This window comes from Dermacentor albipictus, unplaced genomic scaffold, assembly GCF_038994185.2.
Source record: "Dermacentor albipictus isolate Rhodes 1998 colony unplaced genomic scaffold, USDA_Dalb.pri_finalv2 scaffold_91, whole genome shotgun sequence".
NCBI classification, from domain to species: Eukaryota; Metazoa; Arthropoda; class Arachnida; order Ixodida; family Ixodidae; genus Dermacentor; species Dermacentor albipictus.
In genome coordinates this window covers 40001-55000 of record NW_027225645.1, presented here as the reverse complement: position 1 = coordinate 55000, position 15000 = coordinate 40001, and the positions used below count along the sequence as shown (strand labels likewise).

At 56.7% G+C, this 15000-nt stretch overlaps 2 protein-coding genes and 2 non-coding genes across 4 annotated transcripts; 1 reads left to right on the top strand and 3 right to left on the bottom strand.

The window, feature by feature from the left end:
* Nucleotides 1-3326: 3326 nt before the first annotated feature.
* LOC139053332 (U2 spliceosomal RNA) lies at nt 3327-3515 on the bottom strand. The gene has a single exon (XR_011510413.1). It is a non-coding gene; the product is annotated as a U2 spliceosomal RNA (small nuclear RNA).
* Nucleotides 3516-3542: 27 nt separating this feature from the next.
* On the bottom strand, nt 3543-5431 carry LOC139053320 (uncharacterized protein T26G10.4-like). Its single transcript, XM_070530358.1, has one exon. It carries the CDS (start codon nt 4952-4954, stop codon nt 3677-3679), a length of 1278 nt encoding a protein of 425 aa, XP_070386459.1. The 5' UTR covers nt 4955-5431; the 3' UTR covers nt 3543-3676.
* On the bottom strand, nt 5197-7252 carry LOC139053323 (uncharacterized). The gene is made up of 2 exons (XM_070530361.1): nt 5283-7252; nt 5197-5215 (listed from the first exon to the last, which is right to left on the bottom strand). The coding sequence occupies exons 1-2, from the start codon at nt 7250-7252 to the stop codon at nt 5197-5199; spliced, it is 1989 nt and encodes a 662-aa protein (XP_070386462.1).
* A 5359-nt stretch (nt 7253-12611) lies between these two features.
* Nucleotides 12612-14426, top strand: LOC139053344 (small subunit ribosomal RNA). The gene has a single exon (XR_011510425.1). It is a non-coding gene; the product is annotated as a small subunit ribosomal RNA (ribosomal RNA).
* The last annotated feature ends 574 nt before the right edge of the window (nt 14427-15000 follow it).

Sequence of the window (15000 nt, the reverse complement as noted above, 5' to 3'; positions counted from 1 at the left end):
GATTTTTTTTTGGGGGGGGTTCTCCCTTGATCCTCAAGCGAGTTTCACACATCACGCAGACGTCCGCATCTATCCAGTAATGATGCCATTTACAAAAATCTTAAACAACCGAGGCCCGCACCTGCTCAATCAACGCCAACTCAATTTAGGGAGCTGATCGAAACCATCCAGTTTGGGAAAAGCTAATTTATGCAGTAGCATTCTTTTTATTATTATTGTGAGAGACGTGAAATACACACCACGAAATGAACGTCCGCTTGTTACCCTTTTGTTACTGCGGTGCGAAATCATCGCGCGTAATACCGATTCAATTTTGTCTTGTTTGGTGGTCTGTCAGCACTTTGTGTTCTTCAAGAAAATCAGCTACAGGCTTTTAAATTATGTGCGCGAAACTTTTCTCCATCTGCCACCCGGAACATATTTAAAGAAGAGAGAAAGCAGCCGGGGCCTTGAGATTTCGAAAATGCCGCGCTCTGAAATTTTCACATCAGCCATTGGGAAGATAATTATTATCCGTCACAAACAAAAAAAAACAGCTTTGAAATGAGCATTGATAGTGGCCACGTTTTTTCGGGGCATGTCTTGATGAAATAATTGCAGTTCAGTTCGTTGGTTCAATTGCATTTGTTGGCTCCTTGCAGCATGTTTAGATTTCATCTTTTTCAGTATTCCTAGTGTTCTCATTGTAGTATGAATAACCTGCAGATTTTTCGTTGTTGTTGTTATGCGTTATACAATGCTGAGCGATGTTTTTCCTTTCCTTGAAGCTAGCCATAGAAGTATAAAACTTTCTATAAACTCATTACAATAAGAATCCAGCATACGGTTCATCATCGGCTCGATAAACGTTCGGGAAGTGGCGACTTTTAATGCCGTGATCATGAAGCTTAACAGCAGAGCGTGTTCATCAGATATGCCAGGGGTGACGTAACGCAAGGCGTGAATCGAATCTAAGATTGAAATGGCGTTCTGAATTCTTTTGGTTCCAGATAGAACAAACAAAAATATATAAAAAAAGCATGTCATTGATTGTCATTCAAACCTCAAGAGCGCGTGGAGAAAGTGTTCCGGTTTACATTCGGCAAATCGAAATGAACGGCTAAAATTAACCTATCGTCTGGTTTCATGCGGGAGATCACGTGCGCACGCAAATTTCTTCGTACGGGAATTTTATGAAGTGAAGGCGGCTACAGATCATTTCCTTTGTCTAGTTCATGTTCGTAGGCGCAAATTGCAAACGTAATACTTGGAGGAACGTTTCCACTAATCTACAGGGGCTCTCTCATTTCTCCGATTGCTCGCAAACACATTGCATTGCTAGTCGTGACGTTTCACAGTGACGTTTCACCATGCCCGTCGAAGTTGATTACCAGTACCGCGCCAGCGTCGACCGGCCGGCGAAGCGACGAACTCAGCAGCGCATGCGCGAGGCCCTACAACACCCCAACCGAGCTACCCTGCTTATCGGAGAGAGCGAGTGCGCGTGAACGCGGGCTCGTCTGACGATCTGGATTAAAGAAAAAAAAAAAAGTGTGTCCGAGATATTGACAAAGACAAGTGGTCGCTGTCGCTCTGAGTCTTAGCGCGTTATAGAAAACGTGGGATGGCGGTGCTTCCTCGAGGGTCTAAAAGTACAATCTTCGAACTAGCGCTCCCGGCGGAACGTGGAGCTAGCATCCTTCTTCTTGGAACGGTTTGCAATGGACTGCTTGAATGTGCCGACCACGCGTCACGGGTCGCGTATAGAGCCAACGTTTGGCAAGAACGCGTCTAGCACAACCGATCGCGGTTGCGATAACCCATCGTTGGTAGCGAAAAAAAGAAAGAAAGAAAAAAAAAACACCTACCCGCAGCTTGTTAGCAGTAACCGTAAATGTGGTTCTAAATATAGGTTCGCTGGTCACTGAAACTTTCTCATAACGCACACCACTGTAGTCCAAAAAGAACAAAGCACGCACAATGGATATGATACAGCCGTCACCGCATGATTTCGCGTTTTCCTTATTGCATTACTTTCGTGGGCATGCGCGCTAGGGCCACGCAGGCCAGGAGGCAAGGGGAAAAATAAATAAGAAATGATACGCGATCCTCAGCATTGACTTGGCTGATGTGGCACTCGCATTTATGTTCTTTACCTTAGGCGAGCGCAACGCGCCAACTGAACTCCAATTTCCCATAACGGAAATTCGTATTTGGCCATTTGGTTGTATTTTTGGCTGATGTTCGCGTTTTTCGCCCGAGCATGCGCTTCACTGCGCCGCTCGTTGCCCCTTCAATGCGGCTTCACTGCCCTGCAGGCGTGTTCTGCGTCAAGCCGAACCACCAGGCAAAAAGCCTGGGCGCCGCCATCTTGTTGAGAGCGGCGCCGGGGACACAATCGCGCCTAGCTCATTGAGTTTTCCCCCAAAACTGAACGAAATAGCCTTATTTAAATGAGAAAGATGCCGCGAGTGCCGCAACGAAGGACCTTAAGGATTACCGAAGGGTAACTGAGGGCGACGCGACGAGCTTTGGAAAGAAGAATGATGGGTGTAGCGCTACGGGGGATAAGAATAGAGCAGATTCGGGGGGTGAGCGAACAAACGCGAGCTAATGACACCTTAGTTTAAACCAAGAAAAAGAAATGGGCGTGCGCAGGGCATGCAATGTGGGGGGAAGATCATCAATTAAGGGTTACCGACTGAATTCCAAGAGAAGGGAAGCGTAGCACGGGGTGGCGGAAATTTAGGAGGGCAGATTAGATTAGGAAGGGCGCAGGCACTAGACGGCGACCGTGACCGGGCTTACACGTGACCGGGGTGCTTGGAGAATAATGGGAGAGGTCTTTGCCCTGCAGTGGTCGTAGCCAGCAGGATGATGATGACGAAAAGGTAGCAACAGGTATTCATAACATACAGGTTGGAAAGCTGAGGCACCTCTGAACCCTTGAATATATTTCGCCACACTTGGCCATACGACAAGTTTGTTTTCGAGGCGCTCGGTCCCACTGCAGCGAAAATGTTGCCGGAAATCGGGCACTCCATTTTTGTTTCATAGGGAACCTTTCTTCCACTAGGGCAGCGGATTTTCGCAGGGCGAGCTTGCTGTCGTTTACGGATCAAAGCGATAGTGAACTCCAAAATGCAGTGTTGGCTTTGAGTGGGACTTACATTGATTGCAAAACCCACGGCTAATCACCCTTCCCCCCCCCCCAAGTGGCTCATTACAGCAGACAATCGTTCAGAAACACCGGCATCGTTGCGTATAGTATGGGAATGGTGCGTGTCACGTGAGTGCTCGCTTCGAGCTTGTGTTCTTCATTTTGATTGAATGAAGTCTCACCTAAGTGAGCGGGGGCCGATCCCGGAGGTAGTGCAATACCGGGCCGACCTGCGGCGGAGGTGAAGCAGGCTTCAAGCACTCCGCCAACTTCCAAAAATAGGTTTAATATCGTGGGTCCATATAGAACCCGTATCAGATATTAAGCTGATAAGAACAGAGTTTTTATTCATGCTAGTTACAGAACATCAAAAAATACAAGTTACAGAACCAAGGAAAAAACGAATAAAAGGTGTATAATCTAAAAACGCAAACAAATGGCTAAAAAAACTAGTTAGTGGTGTTAGTAATAAAAGACTAAAACTGTAAAGGTGTAAAACAGTGCAAAAAACGGCGCTTCTCTAAAAACATAAGATCATTAAGAGGTGCCGACATGGGCTCTAAAAATCTTTGTGGAGGCGCTTATTGTGTCACTGATGCACAGGCGTTTAAGTGTCCGTAGGTATGACCTACTGCACAGCCTGCGCATCACCCGGTCGTTCCCCACATCCCAGCTGCCAAGGCAGCCGACGACCACCGCGTCCACCGTCACACGCTGGAACCGCCGGAGGAGATGACGCTGTACAGGGGCGTACTTCTCCTCCTTAGCCTTCCGGGCGTCCTGGAACGCCTGCAGCCTGTTCTCGAAAGGGCAGCAGACGTCCAGGATGAGTGCCTCCTCTCCACGGGCCAGTACCAGGTCGGGCTTGAGTGATGTGTTGCCTACGACCTGGTTCTCCGCAATGACTGTAAACCGACCCAAAGCAGCCTTTTTTATTCTGGCGACGATGGTGTTATGGCGCTCCGTCATGGCCCGGCTCTGCCGCATGCAATGGCAAAGTACATGCGGCAGTGTCTCCTCCCCATACCCGCAGCGTCTGCATCTTTTGTCCGCCGCGGGTGCCCAGAGTCTTGTGGCGTTGAGGGGGAGGAGATTTAGTCGGGCTCGATGAATGAAGCGCCAGTCGATGAAATGGGTGTAGCGGCCGGACCTCATGAAGTGTGAGTTTGCCGGGTCGGCCGCCACACACACCATCGCCTTGCCTTGGTTCGGTTTGTCTTGCAGAGATTGGTCCCTTTCGGTGGAGAGGAGCGCCCGGATGGTCTTGATCAGCTTGTGGCGGTTCCTCGCTGACACAGAGGCCTCCCCGCAGTTGATGCGGGCTCCATGCTCCAACAGCTCCCAGGCGACGGAGAGGCGACGGGAGGCTTTGCGGGCCTCCGTCCACACAGACTGGACCTGTGTGGACGTTTGCCGAAAGTCGCCCTCCGTCTCGCCTGAGAGGTAGGCCTCCATGTCCTCGGTGTTCGCGGGTCGTCTCAGCCGCCTTGACACTACGCCCTCGAGCTCTCCTGCTGCACGCTCCCGGACCTCCACGTCGGTCGACGTCAGTAGCTTGAAGGCTCCATCCACCCGACAGATGTCGCTGAGCTCCGCCGCAAGTGGGATCCCTGCACTGCCAGCCTGTGAGCTTCCGTACAAGTATTCATTGGAAGCTCTGGCTGGCACGTACAGGGTCTTCTTGATGAGCGGGCGGAGCTCCTCGTCCAGGCGTTGCCACTCTCCCTTGCTGGCAAGGCCCACCCGCATGGCAAAGTTGAGGGCTGGATACAAAAATGTTTTGATAGCATCCAGCCTCTGCCATGGGGCGAGCATAGAGGAGAGCAGCTTTCTGCCCAGGTGGATGGCCTCGTCGACCGTCGTCTCGTCCGGTAGCACCCTGAACCCCACTGGACGGCCCAGGAACTTGTGCCCCTGGAAGTCGCCAAGCGCCGGAATCGGGTCGCCACCCACGGTGAAAGAGGTGGGCCGTGTACCCACGGGGTGGCGACCAGACAGGTGTAGAGACCGGCACTTGGCGGCGTTGAGTCGCAGCCCGAGCCGGGCCGACAGGGCTGTTACACGGTCCAAGCGGCTCTGCAGGGTGGCGGGATCCGCGGCCAGCAGCGTCAGATCATCGGCGTAGGCAAGGATGTTGTGCTGCCTATCGCCTCCCTGTACTGCACGGATGACCGGGTCCACCACCAGGTTGAAAAGCAGGCCGCTCAGAGGACAGCCCTGTCTCAGCCCAGCTCCGATGGTGATTGGCTCCGTAATGCCAGCTGCTGCCACGACGCAGGTGGTGTTGGCGCGGTAGAGGTCTTCAACGATGGTAGCAAAGGCCTCCCCCGCGCCGGCGCCGCAGACAGCGTCGACGAGGGCCTGATGGGCGACCGAGCCGAAAGCGTTGGCAAAATCGAGGAACCCCACGCACAGCTCCCCACCTCCTGTCCTAGTATCATCCAGGCGTCCCTGCAGCACGAAGTTGTGTTCAAACACCCCATCGTGCGGCAGGAAGCCCTTCTGACACCTGGACAGTACCGCATGGTCGCCCAACCACCTCTGCGGCCGGGTGGTGAGACACCCGGCATACAGTTTGGCGATCGTGCGACCAAGGGCAATGGGTCGCCAGTTTGTGGGGTCCTCGCGGTCGCCCTTCTTGTATATCAGGATAGTCCTCGTCGACTTCCAGCTCAGGGGCGTGCGGCGGTATTGGAGGCATACGTTGTATACCGCCGCCAGGAACCTGCCCTCAGGGTCCACCTGCCTCCAGTGGTGGTACGTGAGGCGGTCCTCCCCTGGAGCTGTACTCTCGCATTTACGGAGCTTGGCTGCGACTTCTTCCGGTGTAAAGGGGCACAAGTCCAGTTCTTCGGTGGCTGGAAGCCTTGACCTCAGGATGCTGGTATCCACGGGTGTTGGTGACCAGAGGTTCGAGTAGTGGTCCTGCAGTGCGTGGGGGTCGATCGGACAGAGCTGGGACGGGCCTTCAGTGATTAGCCGCACTGCCCGGCGCCGGTTCCTTCTGTAGAGAGTTTGTATCTGCTGGGGGTTGTCGGGGTTCACCTCGCGCCTCCGTGATTGGCGCGAGTCCCCGACTGGCAGCCGCAGGTGTTTGGTTGCGGCTGCAATGGCACGGTCAAGGATGTTTTCGAACCGTGCCCACTCCCCAGCAGACTCAGGCAACCGGCTCAATGCCCGCAGCTCTGCCGTTTCGTCCGCTAAGGTCCACGCACTGCCCTCTGGCCGTGTGGTACCAGCATGTTCGTCCTGGGTCCCGAAGTCCTGGTTGCTTCCGTCATGGTCCTGCACCTCTGCCCTGCCCGGGGAGAGCTCCTGCATGGCCGCCGGCTCGTGAGCCTCGGAGACTGGTGCTCCCGGGCTGCCTCGGTTGGACGGCAGCGATGGTGTTGGAGAAGGGGAGGCCGAGGCCGCGGTCCGCTCTGACTGGTTTGGCGTCCGCGGAGAAGGTGCCTCGGCCATCTCGCCATCGCTGCTGTGTCCGGGTGTTCCCCGAGGTGCCACGGGAGACGGCTCCTGGTCGGCGGCCTGCCCGGTCGCCACTGCTGGTGTTCCAGGAGGGTCCTCAGCGGGACCCTCGGTGCTGTCCTGCTCTGCTGCGGGGGTGCTGTCGCTGTCCTGCTCCGACGCACCAGTGGCAGCACCCGCGGCGAGATCACGCCTGGCCGCCAGTGCCGCCTCCCTCCTGTGCCACTGCTCGTGGTTGCCCAAGCCCCTCCTTGTGGGGAAGGACATTGGGCAACTGCCACACTGGTGTGGCAGGGCAGCAGGGGGGGCGGCAGTCAAGTTGGCTGCAGCCAGGCAGGCGTGAGAGGCTGGTCGAAGCCCCAGTGTCTCGCCGCAGATGGTGCACACGTTGATGGTGCGCCGGATCCTGGTGCCGTGTTCGAGTTCCAGGTGCCGCTGGAGGGACTGCCGCCGCGCTGTCCATTTGGCCGCGGCATAGGCAGCTCGGCAGCCCTCTTCGCAGCACCGGACCGTTTGGGGCACGGGAAAGAACACCGTGAGGGTGCCATCCTCACGGGCCGGCTGGCGTTCCTGCCTAGGGGTGATGGGGTCGCCATCGTCTTCACTGGTGTCATGGGCCGTGCGGCCGTGGCCCCCAGAGTCCATTGTATGGTCTTACCTTCCGGACCCGGCGGCTCTCCTTAAAGGAGGCCAGGTCCGGAGGCTAGGGGGCCACCAGGGGTGGCAGCTAGTGGGCCGGGCCCATGACAGACGATGGCGAAGGCAGGGGCCAGCCGGTTGTGCCCCAGCACAGCACCAGTCGGGACGGCAGGACCAGCGGGCACCCCGCAGGCAGGCAGCACCAAGCAGTGGTCAGGCCGAGCGGGGCAGGAGTCTCCGGGGGGCGGCAGGCAGCGCCAGGCAGCGGCAGGACCAGGAAGCGGGCCGGTGTGGGTCGTCCAGGGGCCACCAGGTAGCAGCACGCGGGCTGTCCTGGAGGCAGTGCAGCAGGTAGCCGAGGGCCTGGAAAGATAGGGCTGGGATAGGGGAAAGACCTTGCTATGACCGGAGCAGGTAACCGGGCGCCTCTACAAAGATGAGTGTGTCAAAGGCCGGGCAAGCCAGCTGCAGTGACTACACTTTGATCTTAGCCAAAAGGCCGAGAAGCGATGTCTTTCACTTCACTCCATTGTACCACTGCCTTGTGGGTGCCCTGGCGACATTGGTAACCTCAGCAACAGCGTGGGCAATCTTATAAAACCCAGCCCGTCTAGAGACTCTATGCTCTCTATCTCGCGAATCAACTCGCGACGCCTCAGTCTTTCACTGTTAACGAAACGCCGTCGCGTAGAAACGAGACCCGAGCGCAAGCTTGTTCGCAAGGCAAAACCAACGAAGGCAACCTCGTAGAAAACGGAACAGGCGAGCGGAAAACACGCGCAAGGGGAATGCTTACTTCCGTCTGAATGCGACCGCTCAAGGCGGCTTTCTTTGAGGCCTTCGTTTCAAGCCCGTGCGCAAGTGTAATACACTACGCGCATTTCCCTCATTTCCTTTTATTTACCGCAAGGCCCACTGAAAGTTTTCATACGGCACAGGCCGGGACGGATTGCAACGTGTCGATTCGACCGCTAGAATTAGGTAGCGCGCCTCATGTACGAATGAAAGAGAATGAAAAAAAAAATAAATATAGAAAAGGCTGCGCACTCCTTCCAACCGGAAACATAGAGGGCAGGAAGATCGCCATGTGGAGCACAGGTGTTGTTAAAAAAGAAAGAAAGAAAGAAAGAAATAGCGCTACCCCATCATCTTTACCGTGTGCGTGTATACACACACACGCACACATATGCACGCGCACGCACGCGCGCGCACGCACGCACACACACACACACACACACACACACACACACACATACGCACACATGCTAGCATAGCTTAAGCACAGCTGGAAAGCTCAGCCTTGCGCAAGAAAAAAGGACCACGCCCTTTCGCAAGCCCCTTTGAAACTTTTAAATGAGAAACATGTGTACAGCGAGGTCGTTCGAAACTGGCGCGAAAACGCATCCGCGCCATCTGTGTGCGGAACTAGGAAAACCTACGGCCTTCGCCATACAGAAAGAAAGGTAGATGGCGCGAGCTAACGCTCCGTTGCATACTAAGAACGAGAGCTAGTGAATAATGGCAGAAACGTCTTGGGAAGAGAGAAAAAAACAACAACAACAAAAAAAAAGAAAGACACGCAAGTTGTTGGCTCGCGCAAGCATTCTATTTTACAGCGAGTAAAGAGCATAGCAACTTCTCACAAGAGCAGCAAGAAAGACAAGAAGAACGTGAGAGAGGGGGAGAAACAGGCGCGTTTCTTTGGAATGCAGAGCATGCTGCACACACTATGAAGTGCCAAAGAGACGGGGAAAGCAGATGGCGCGATTGTGTATGTCCTCAAAGCTTGAAAACAATTTCTAAACTACAAGGTGTGCCGAAGTCCGCCTACTCTCATCAGGTTGCTCCCGCCTCCAATTGCATTTAAATTAAAATTACAGTCGCCTCAGAGGCAGAGAGAGAGAGAGAGAGAGAGAAAATGTGTACACTTGCTTCGCGCAGCTGCACCCGTTCAAATTTTACAGCAACAAGAGCACTCCCGCAGGCACAAAGTCCGCTGCCGCGTCCGCCGGGGCGGAATGCACTCGCTTCCGTAAATTGTCGTGCGGCAGACTGCTGCATCGTAGCACACCTGAAACCGCGCAGACGTCAGCGATCGCCGCGAGATCGCTGCGAGCGCTAAAGTCCGAAACCACGTCCGCCGGGGCGGCGGGAGCTCGATACCCCTTCACGAAACTTCTGCGTGTACACCGCCGCACGGCCACGGCGGAGTCGCTGGCATCCTGCGCGCAGTTGCATTGCGTCGCGCCGGGAATCGTTGAAGCCCCACGCAGACGTCGGCGTCGGCCCCGACCTGGCTGCGAGCGCTCGAAGAGACCAAGTCCGAAGCCACGTGAGCCGGGGCGGTGTGAGCGCGACTAAGTCCGAGACGACGTCAGCCGGGGCGGCGTGAGCGAGACCAAGTCCGAGACTACGTCAGCCGGGGCGGCGTGAGCGAGACCAAGTCCGAGACTACGTCAGCCGGGGCGTCGACTAAGTCCGAGACGACGTCAGCCGGGGCGTCGAGCACGCCGCGGTCGCTTTTCCCACTCTTACTCGAAAAATGGCGAAGGGGCCGCGCTAGCGTGCCTTGAATCGGTGAGCGGCGGTACCGCGGCGATCGCGAGAGCTCAAATCGGCCGTGCCAAGGCCAAATATTGGCGCTCGGCTCGGCGCAGTACGCCGCCTTGTCGCACGAGTACGGCCCCGTGGAGGTCTGGTCACTTATCGCTGCTCTTATAAGGGGCCGTACCGCCCTGGCCGACGTTGTACCGTAGTGCCGTTTTCGGCTTGCGCGTGTTCGTGGTGGTGTCCGCGCACCGCTCCGCACTCGAGAATCGTGCCCACGACGACGCGAGCGCTCGGAAGAGACGCGAGTCCGAAACCACGTGAGCCGGGGCGGTGTGAGCGCGACTAAGTCCGAGACGACGTCAGCCGGGGCGGCGTGAGCGAGACTAAGTCCGAGACTACGTCAGCCGGGGCGTCGACCAAGTCCGAGACGACGTCAGCCGGGGCGTCGAGCACGCCGCGCGCGCTTTTCCCACTCTTACTCGAAAAATGGCGAAGGGGCCGCGCTAGCGTGCCTTGAATCGGTGAGCGGCGGTACCGCGGCGATCGCGAGAGCTCAAATCGGCCGTGCCAAAGCCAAATATTGGCGCTCGGCTCGGCGCAGTACGCCGCCTTGTCGCACGAGTACGGCCCCGTGGAGGTCTGGTCACTTATCGCTGCTCTTATAAGGGGCCGTACCGCCCTGGCCGACGTTGTACCGTAGTGCCGTTTTCGGCTTGCGCGTGTTCGTGGTGGTGTCCGCGCACCGCTCCGCACTCGAGAATCGTGCCCACGACGACGCGAGCGCTCGGAAGAGACGAAAGTCCGAAACCACGTGAGCCGGGGCGGTGTGAGCGCGACTAAGTCCGAGACGACGTCAGCCGGGGCGGCGTGAGCGAGACTAAGTCCGAGACTACGTCAGCCGGGGCGACGAGCACGCCGCGCGCGCTTTTCGCACTCTTACTCGAAAAATGGCGAAGGGGCCGCGCTAGCGTGCCTTGAATCGGTGAGCGGCGGTACCGCGGCGATCGCGAGAGCTCAAATCGGCCGTGCCAAGGCCAAATATTGGCGCTCGGCTCGGCGCAGTACGCCGCCTTGTCGCACGAGTACGGCCCCGTGGAGATCTGGTCACTTATCGCTGCTCATATAAGGGGGCCGTACCGCCCTGGCCGACGTTGTACCGTAGTGCCATTTTCGGCTTGCGCGTGTTCGTGGTGGTGTCCGCGCACCGCTCCGCACTCGAGAATCGTGCCCACGACGACGCGAGCGCTCGGAAGAGACGGAAGTCCGAAACCACGTGAGCCGGGGCGGTGTGAGCGCGACTAAGTCCGAGACGACGTCAGCCGGGGCGGCGTGAGCGAGACTAAGTCCGAGACTACGTCAGCCGGGGCGACGAGCACGCCGCGCGCGCTTTTCGCACTCTTACTCGAAAAATGGCGAAGGGGCCGCGCTAGCGTGCCTTGAATCGGTGAGCGGCGGTACCGCGGCGATCGCGAGAGCTCAAATCGGCCGTGCCAAGGCCAAATATTGGCGCTCGGCTCGGCGCAGTACGCCGCCTTGTCGCACGAGTACGGCCCCGTGGAGATCTGGTCACTTATCGCTGCTCATATAAGGGGGCCGTACCGCCCTGGCCGACGTTGTACCGTAGTGCCGTTTTCGGCTTGCGCGTGTTCGTGGTGGTGTCCGCGCACCGCTCCGCACTCGAGAATCGTGCCCACGACGACGCGAGCGCTCGGAAGAGACAGAAGTCCGAAACCACCTGAGCCGGGCCGCGGCGGGAGCTCGACGCCCGTCACGCAACTTTGGCGTACAAGCCACCGCACGGCCGCGACTGAGTCGTCGCCACCGTCCGGCTGGCTGCACTATAGCACGCCGGGAACCGGGAAAGAACCGCGCAGAGGTCGTCGTTTTGCCGCGGCGTTGGCGCGAGCGCGCGAAGAGACAAAGTCCGAAACGGCGTCAGCCGGGGTGTCGAGCACGCCGCCCGCGCCGGTCGCACTCGTGCTCGGAAACGGCGAAAGGGCCGCGCTAGCGTGCGGCCCCGTAGGGGCACAGAAAGGCGATTGTTCTGGAAACCGCGCTGTCCATAGGCGAGAGATTGCCGTTCGCGCATTCGGTCGACGCGCTGCGCTTTCACGACTTCGGCATTGCGCTGCCGACGTAAGCTTTCCATCTCGCTCGCGGCGCTGCGAGGCGGCACGATTTTCGCCAAACGCTCGTCGAAAGTGGCACGAGTACGGCCCCATGGAGATTTGGGAACTTATCGCTGCTATTATATGGGGGTCCCAGAGAGCAGTCGCCCCCAAAAGCGACCTGGGTGTTTGATATGCGGCGGGCTTCGTGCCCGTCAAGCGTGTCCCCGGTATCGCTCCCGTGGATCCCACAGCTGACGTCTGCAGCCTCATCCGCTTGATGCGTTAGGGGCTGGTTGTCGGACGACGCTTTCTCCACGATATCGAGTTGTGTTCCGCATCGTCCTCGGACGAGTCAAATGCGAAAGCGCCGAAGGCGCGGGCGTGACCCGTCGCCTGGCGGCTTTGCCGTCTCGGCTACGTTGCAAGTGTCGGTCGGTCCACCTGTGCTGCGGGCTCAAGAGAAACCGCAAGCCGTGATCGAGTCGACACAACCAGTCTATCGAGAATGTTGCGTGCTTCTTGCCGCGTGGCGATACCCGGCCCTTCGGGGAGGGCGCCGTAGCGAGCTCGAACGCCGTCGTCTCGGACTGTGCAAAGTGCTACTCTTTGCAAGAACGAAGCGTGCTGGGGCGCCTGAAGGTGGCCTCGGCATCGCAAAAACGGCGTCCGGCCTGCTTGACAGGCGGGACGCGCAGTTGAACGATTACCTGGTTGATCCTGCCAGTAATCATATGCTTGTCTCAAAGATTAAGCCATGCATGTCTAAGTACATGCCGAAATAAGGCGAAACCGCGAATGGCTCATTAAATCAGTTATGGTTCCTTAGATCGTTTCTTCCTACTTGGATAACTGTGGCAATTCTAGAGCTAATACATGCAGTGAGCCTGAAGCCCTTTGGGCGACGGGTGCTTTTATTAGACCAAGATCGATCGGGTTTCGGCCCGTATTGTGTGGTGACTCTGGATAACTTTGTGCTGATCGCATGGCCACGAGCCGGCGACGTTTCTTTCAAGTGTCTGCCTTATCAACTTTCGATGGTAGGTTACTTGCTTACCATGGTTGTTACGGGTAACGGAGAATCAGGGTTCGATTCCGGAGAGGGAGCCTGAGAAACGGCTACCACATCCAAGGAAGGCAGCAGGCGCGCAAATTACCCACTCCCGGCACGGGGAGGTAGTGACGAAAAATAACAATACGGGACTCTTTTGAGGCCCCGTAATTGAAATGAGTACACTCTAAATCCTTTAACGAGGATCAATTGGAGGGCAAGTCTGGTGCCAGCAGCCGCGGTAATTCCAGCTCCAATAGCGTATACTAAAGCTGCTGCGGTTAAAAAGCTCGTAGTTGGATCTCAGTTCCAGACGAGTAGTGCATCTACCCGATGCGACGGCTCGGACTGAACATCATGCCGGTCCTTTCTTGGTGCACTTCATTGTGTGCCTCGAGAAGGCCGGTGCTTTTACTTTGAAAAAATTAGAGTGCTCAACGCAGGCGAGTCGCCTGAATAAACTTGCATGGAATAATAGAACAAGACCTCGTTTCTGTTCTGTTGGTTTTTGGAATACGAGGTAATGATTAAGAGGGACAGACGGGGGCATTCGTATTGCGGCGCTAGAGGTGAAATTCTTGGACCGTCGCAAGACGAACTACTGCGAAAGCATTTGCCAAGAATGTTTTCTTTGATCAAGAACGAAAGTCAGAGGTTCGAAGGCGATCAGATACCGCCCTAGTTCTGACCATAAACGATGCCAACCAGCGATCCGCCTGAGTTACTCAAATGACTCGGCGGGCAGCTTCCGGGAAACCAAAGTGTTTGGGTTCCGGGGGAAGTATGGTTGCAAAGCTGAAACTTAAAGGAATTGACGGAAGGGCACGACCAGGAGTGGAGCCTGCGGCTTAATTTGACTCAACACGGGAAAACTTACCCGGCCCGGACACTGGGAGGATTGACAGATTGAGAGCTCTTTCTTGATTCGGTGGATGGTGGTGCATGGCCGTTCTTAGTTGGTGGAGCGATTTGTCTGGTTAATTCCGATAACGAACGAGACTCTAGCCTATTAAATAGGTGCGGGGTTCCCAGCACCTTACAACCTTCTTAGAGGGACAAGCGGCTCCTAGCCGCACGAAACAGAGCAATAACAGGTCTGTGATGCCCTTAGATGTCCGGGGCCGCACGCGCGCTACACTGAAGGAAGCAGCGTGTCTTTATCCCTGTCTGAAAAGACTGGGTAACCCGTGGAACTTCTTTCGTGATTGGGATAGGGGCTTGCAATTGTTCCCCTTGAACGAGGAATTCCCAGTAAGCGCGAGTCATAAGCTCGCGTTGATTACGTCCCTGCCCTTTGTACACACCGCCCGTCGCTACTACCGATTGAATGATTTAGTGAGGTCTTCGGACCGATGTCCGGCGCGGCCTTTCGGTTGCGCCGGTCTGTTGGAAAGATGACCAAACTTGATCATTTAGAGGAAGTAAAAGTCGTAACAAGGTTTCCGTAGGTGAACCTGCGGAAGGATCATTACCGGATTGTTCGAGGGTGACGAGCGCCATTGTTTCTACCCCGTGTGGGTGAAGCAGCTCGCTGCGCCCGACGCTTTCCGCCGCTGGCCCCGCTTGGACGCGGGGACGGCTATACCCGAACATGCCGGGGATTGCCCGAATTTCGAAGGGCGCCCCGTGCCAAATTTGTTGCGCCCAGTGGACGCCGGCTGCAACCTTGGACGGTTGGCTTGGCCGCGCCCGCGGGTAGAAACGGCGTAACGCACACTGTTGGGTGGGCTTTCTGAAGTCCGCCTCGGCACTCTTGCGCGGAATGGGAGTAAGACGACCCGACCTGCTGCTCTTGCCCAGTACGAGGGGAACGGCGAAGCGTGCGGTCGGTCAAGGAACTGACGGTCGAGAGCTAATGCCGCTGCCGCTTAGTACACACGGAACCGTGGTGCGAGCGCTCTCCCGTCCTCCGCGGCAAACGCTGCCGAGTCTGAAAAGGCTGGCGGCTGCCGGTCGCTTCCTGCGGCGAGTGTGGAGTAACGACCCGACTTTGTTGCTGCCCAAGTACTAAAGGAACGGTGCGGCGCTCGGTCGGTCATGGAACC

Coding starts and splice junctions, on each gene's coding strand:
- LOC139053320 (XM_070530358.1), bottom strand. CDS start 4,954: ATGCTCGCCCCATGGCAGAGGCTGGATGCTATCAAAACATTTTTGTAT.
- LOC139053323 (XM_070530361.1), bottom strand. CDS start 7,252: ATGGACTCTGGGGGCCACGGCCGCACGGCCCATGACACCAGTGAAGAC.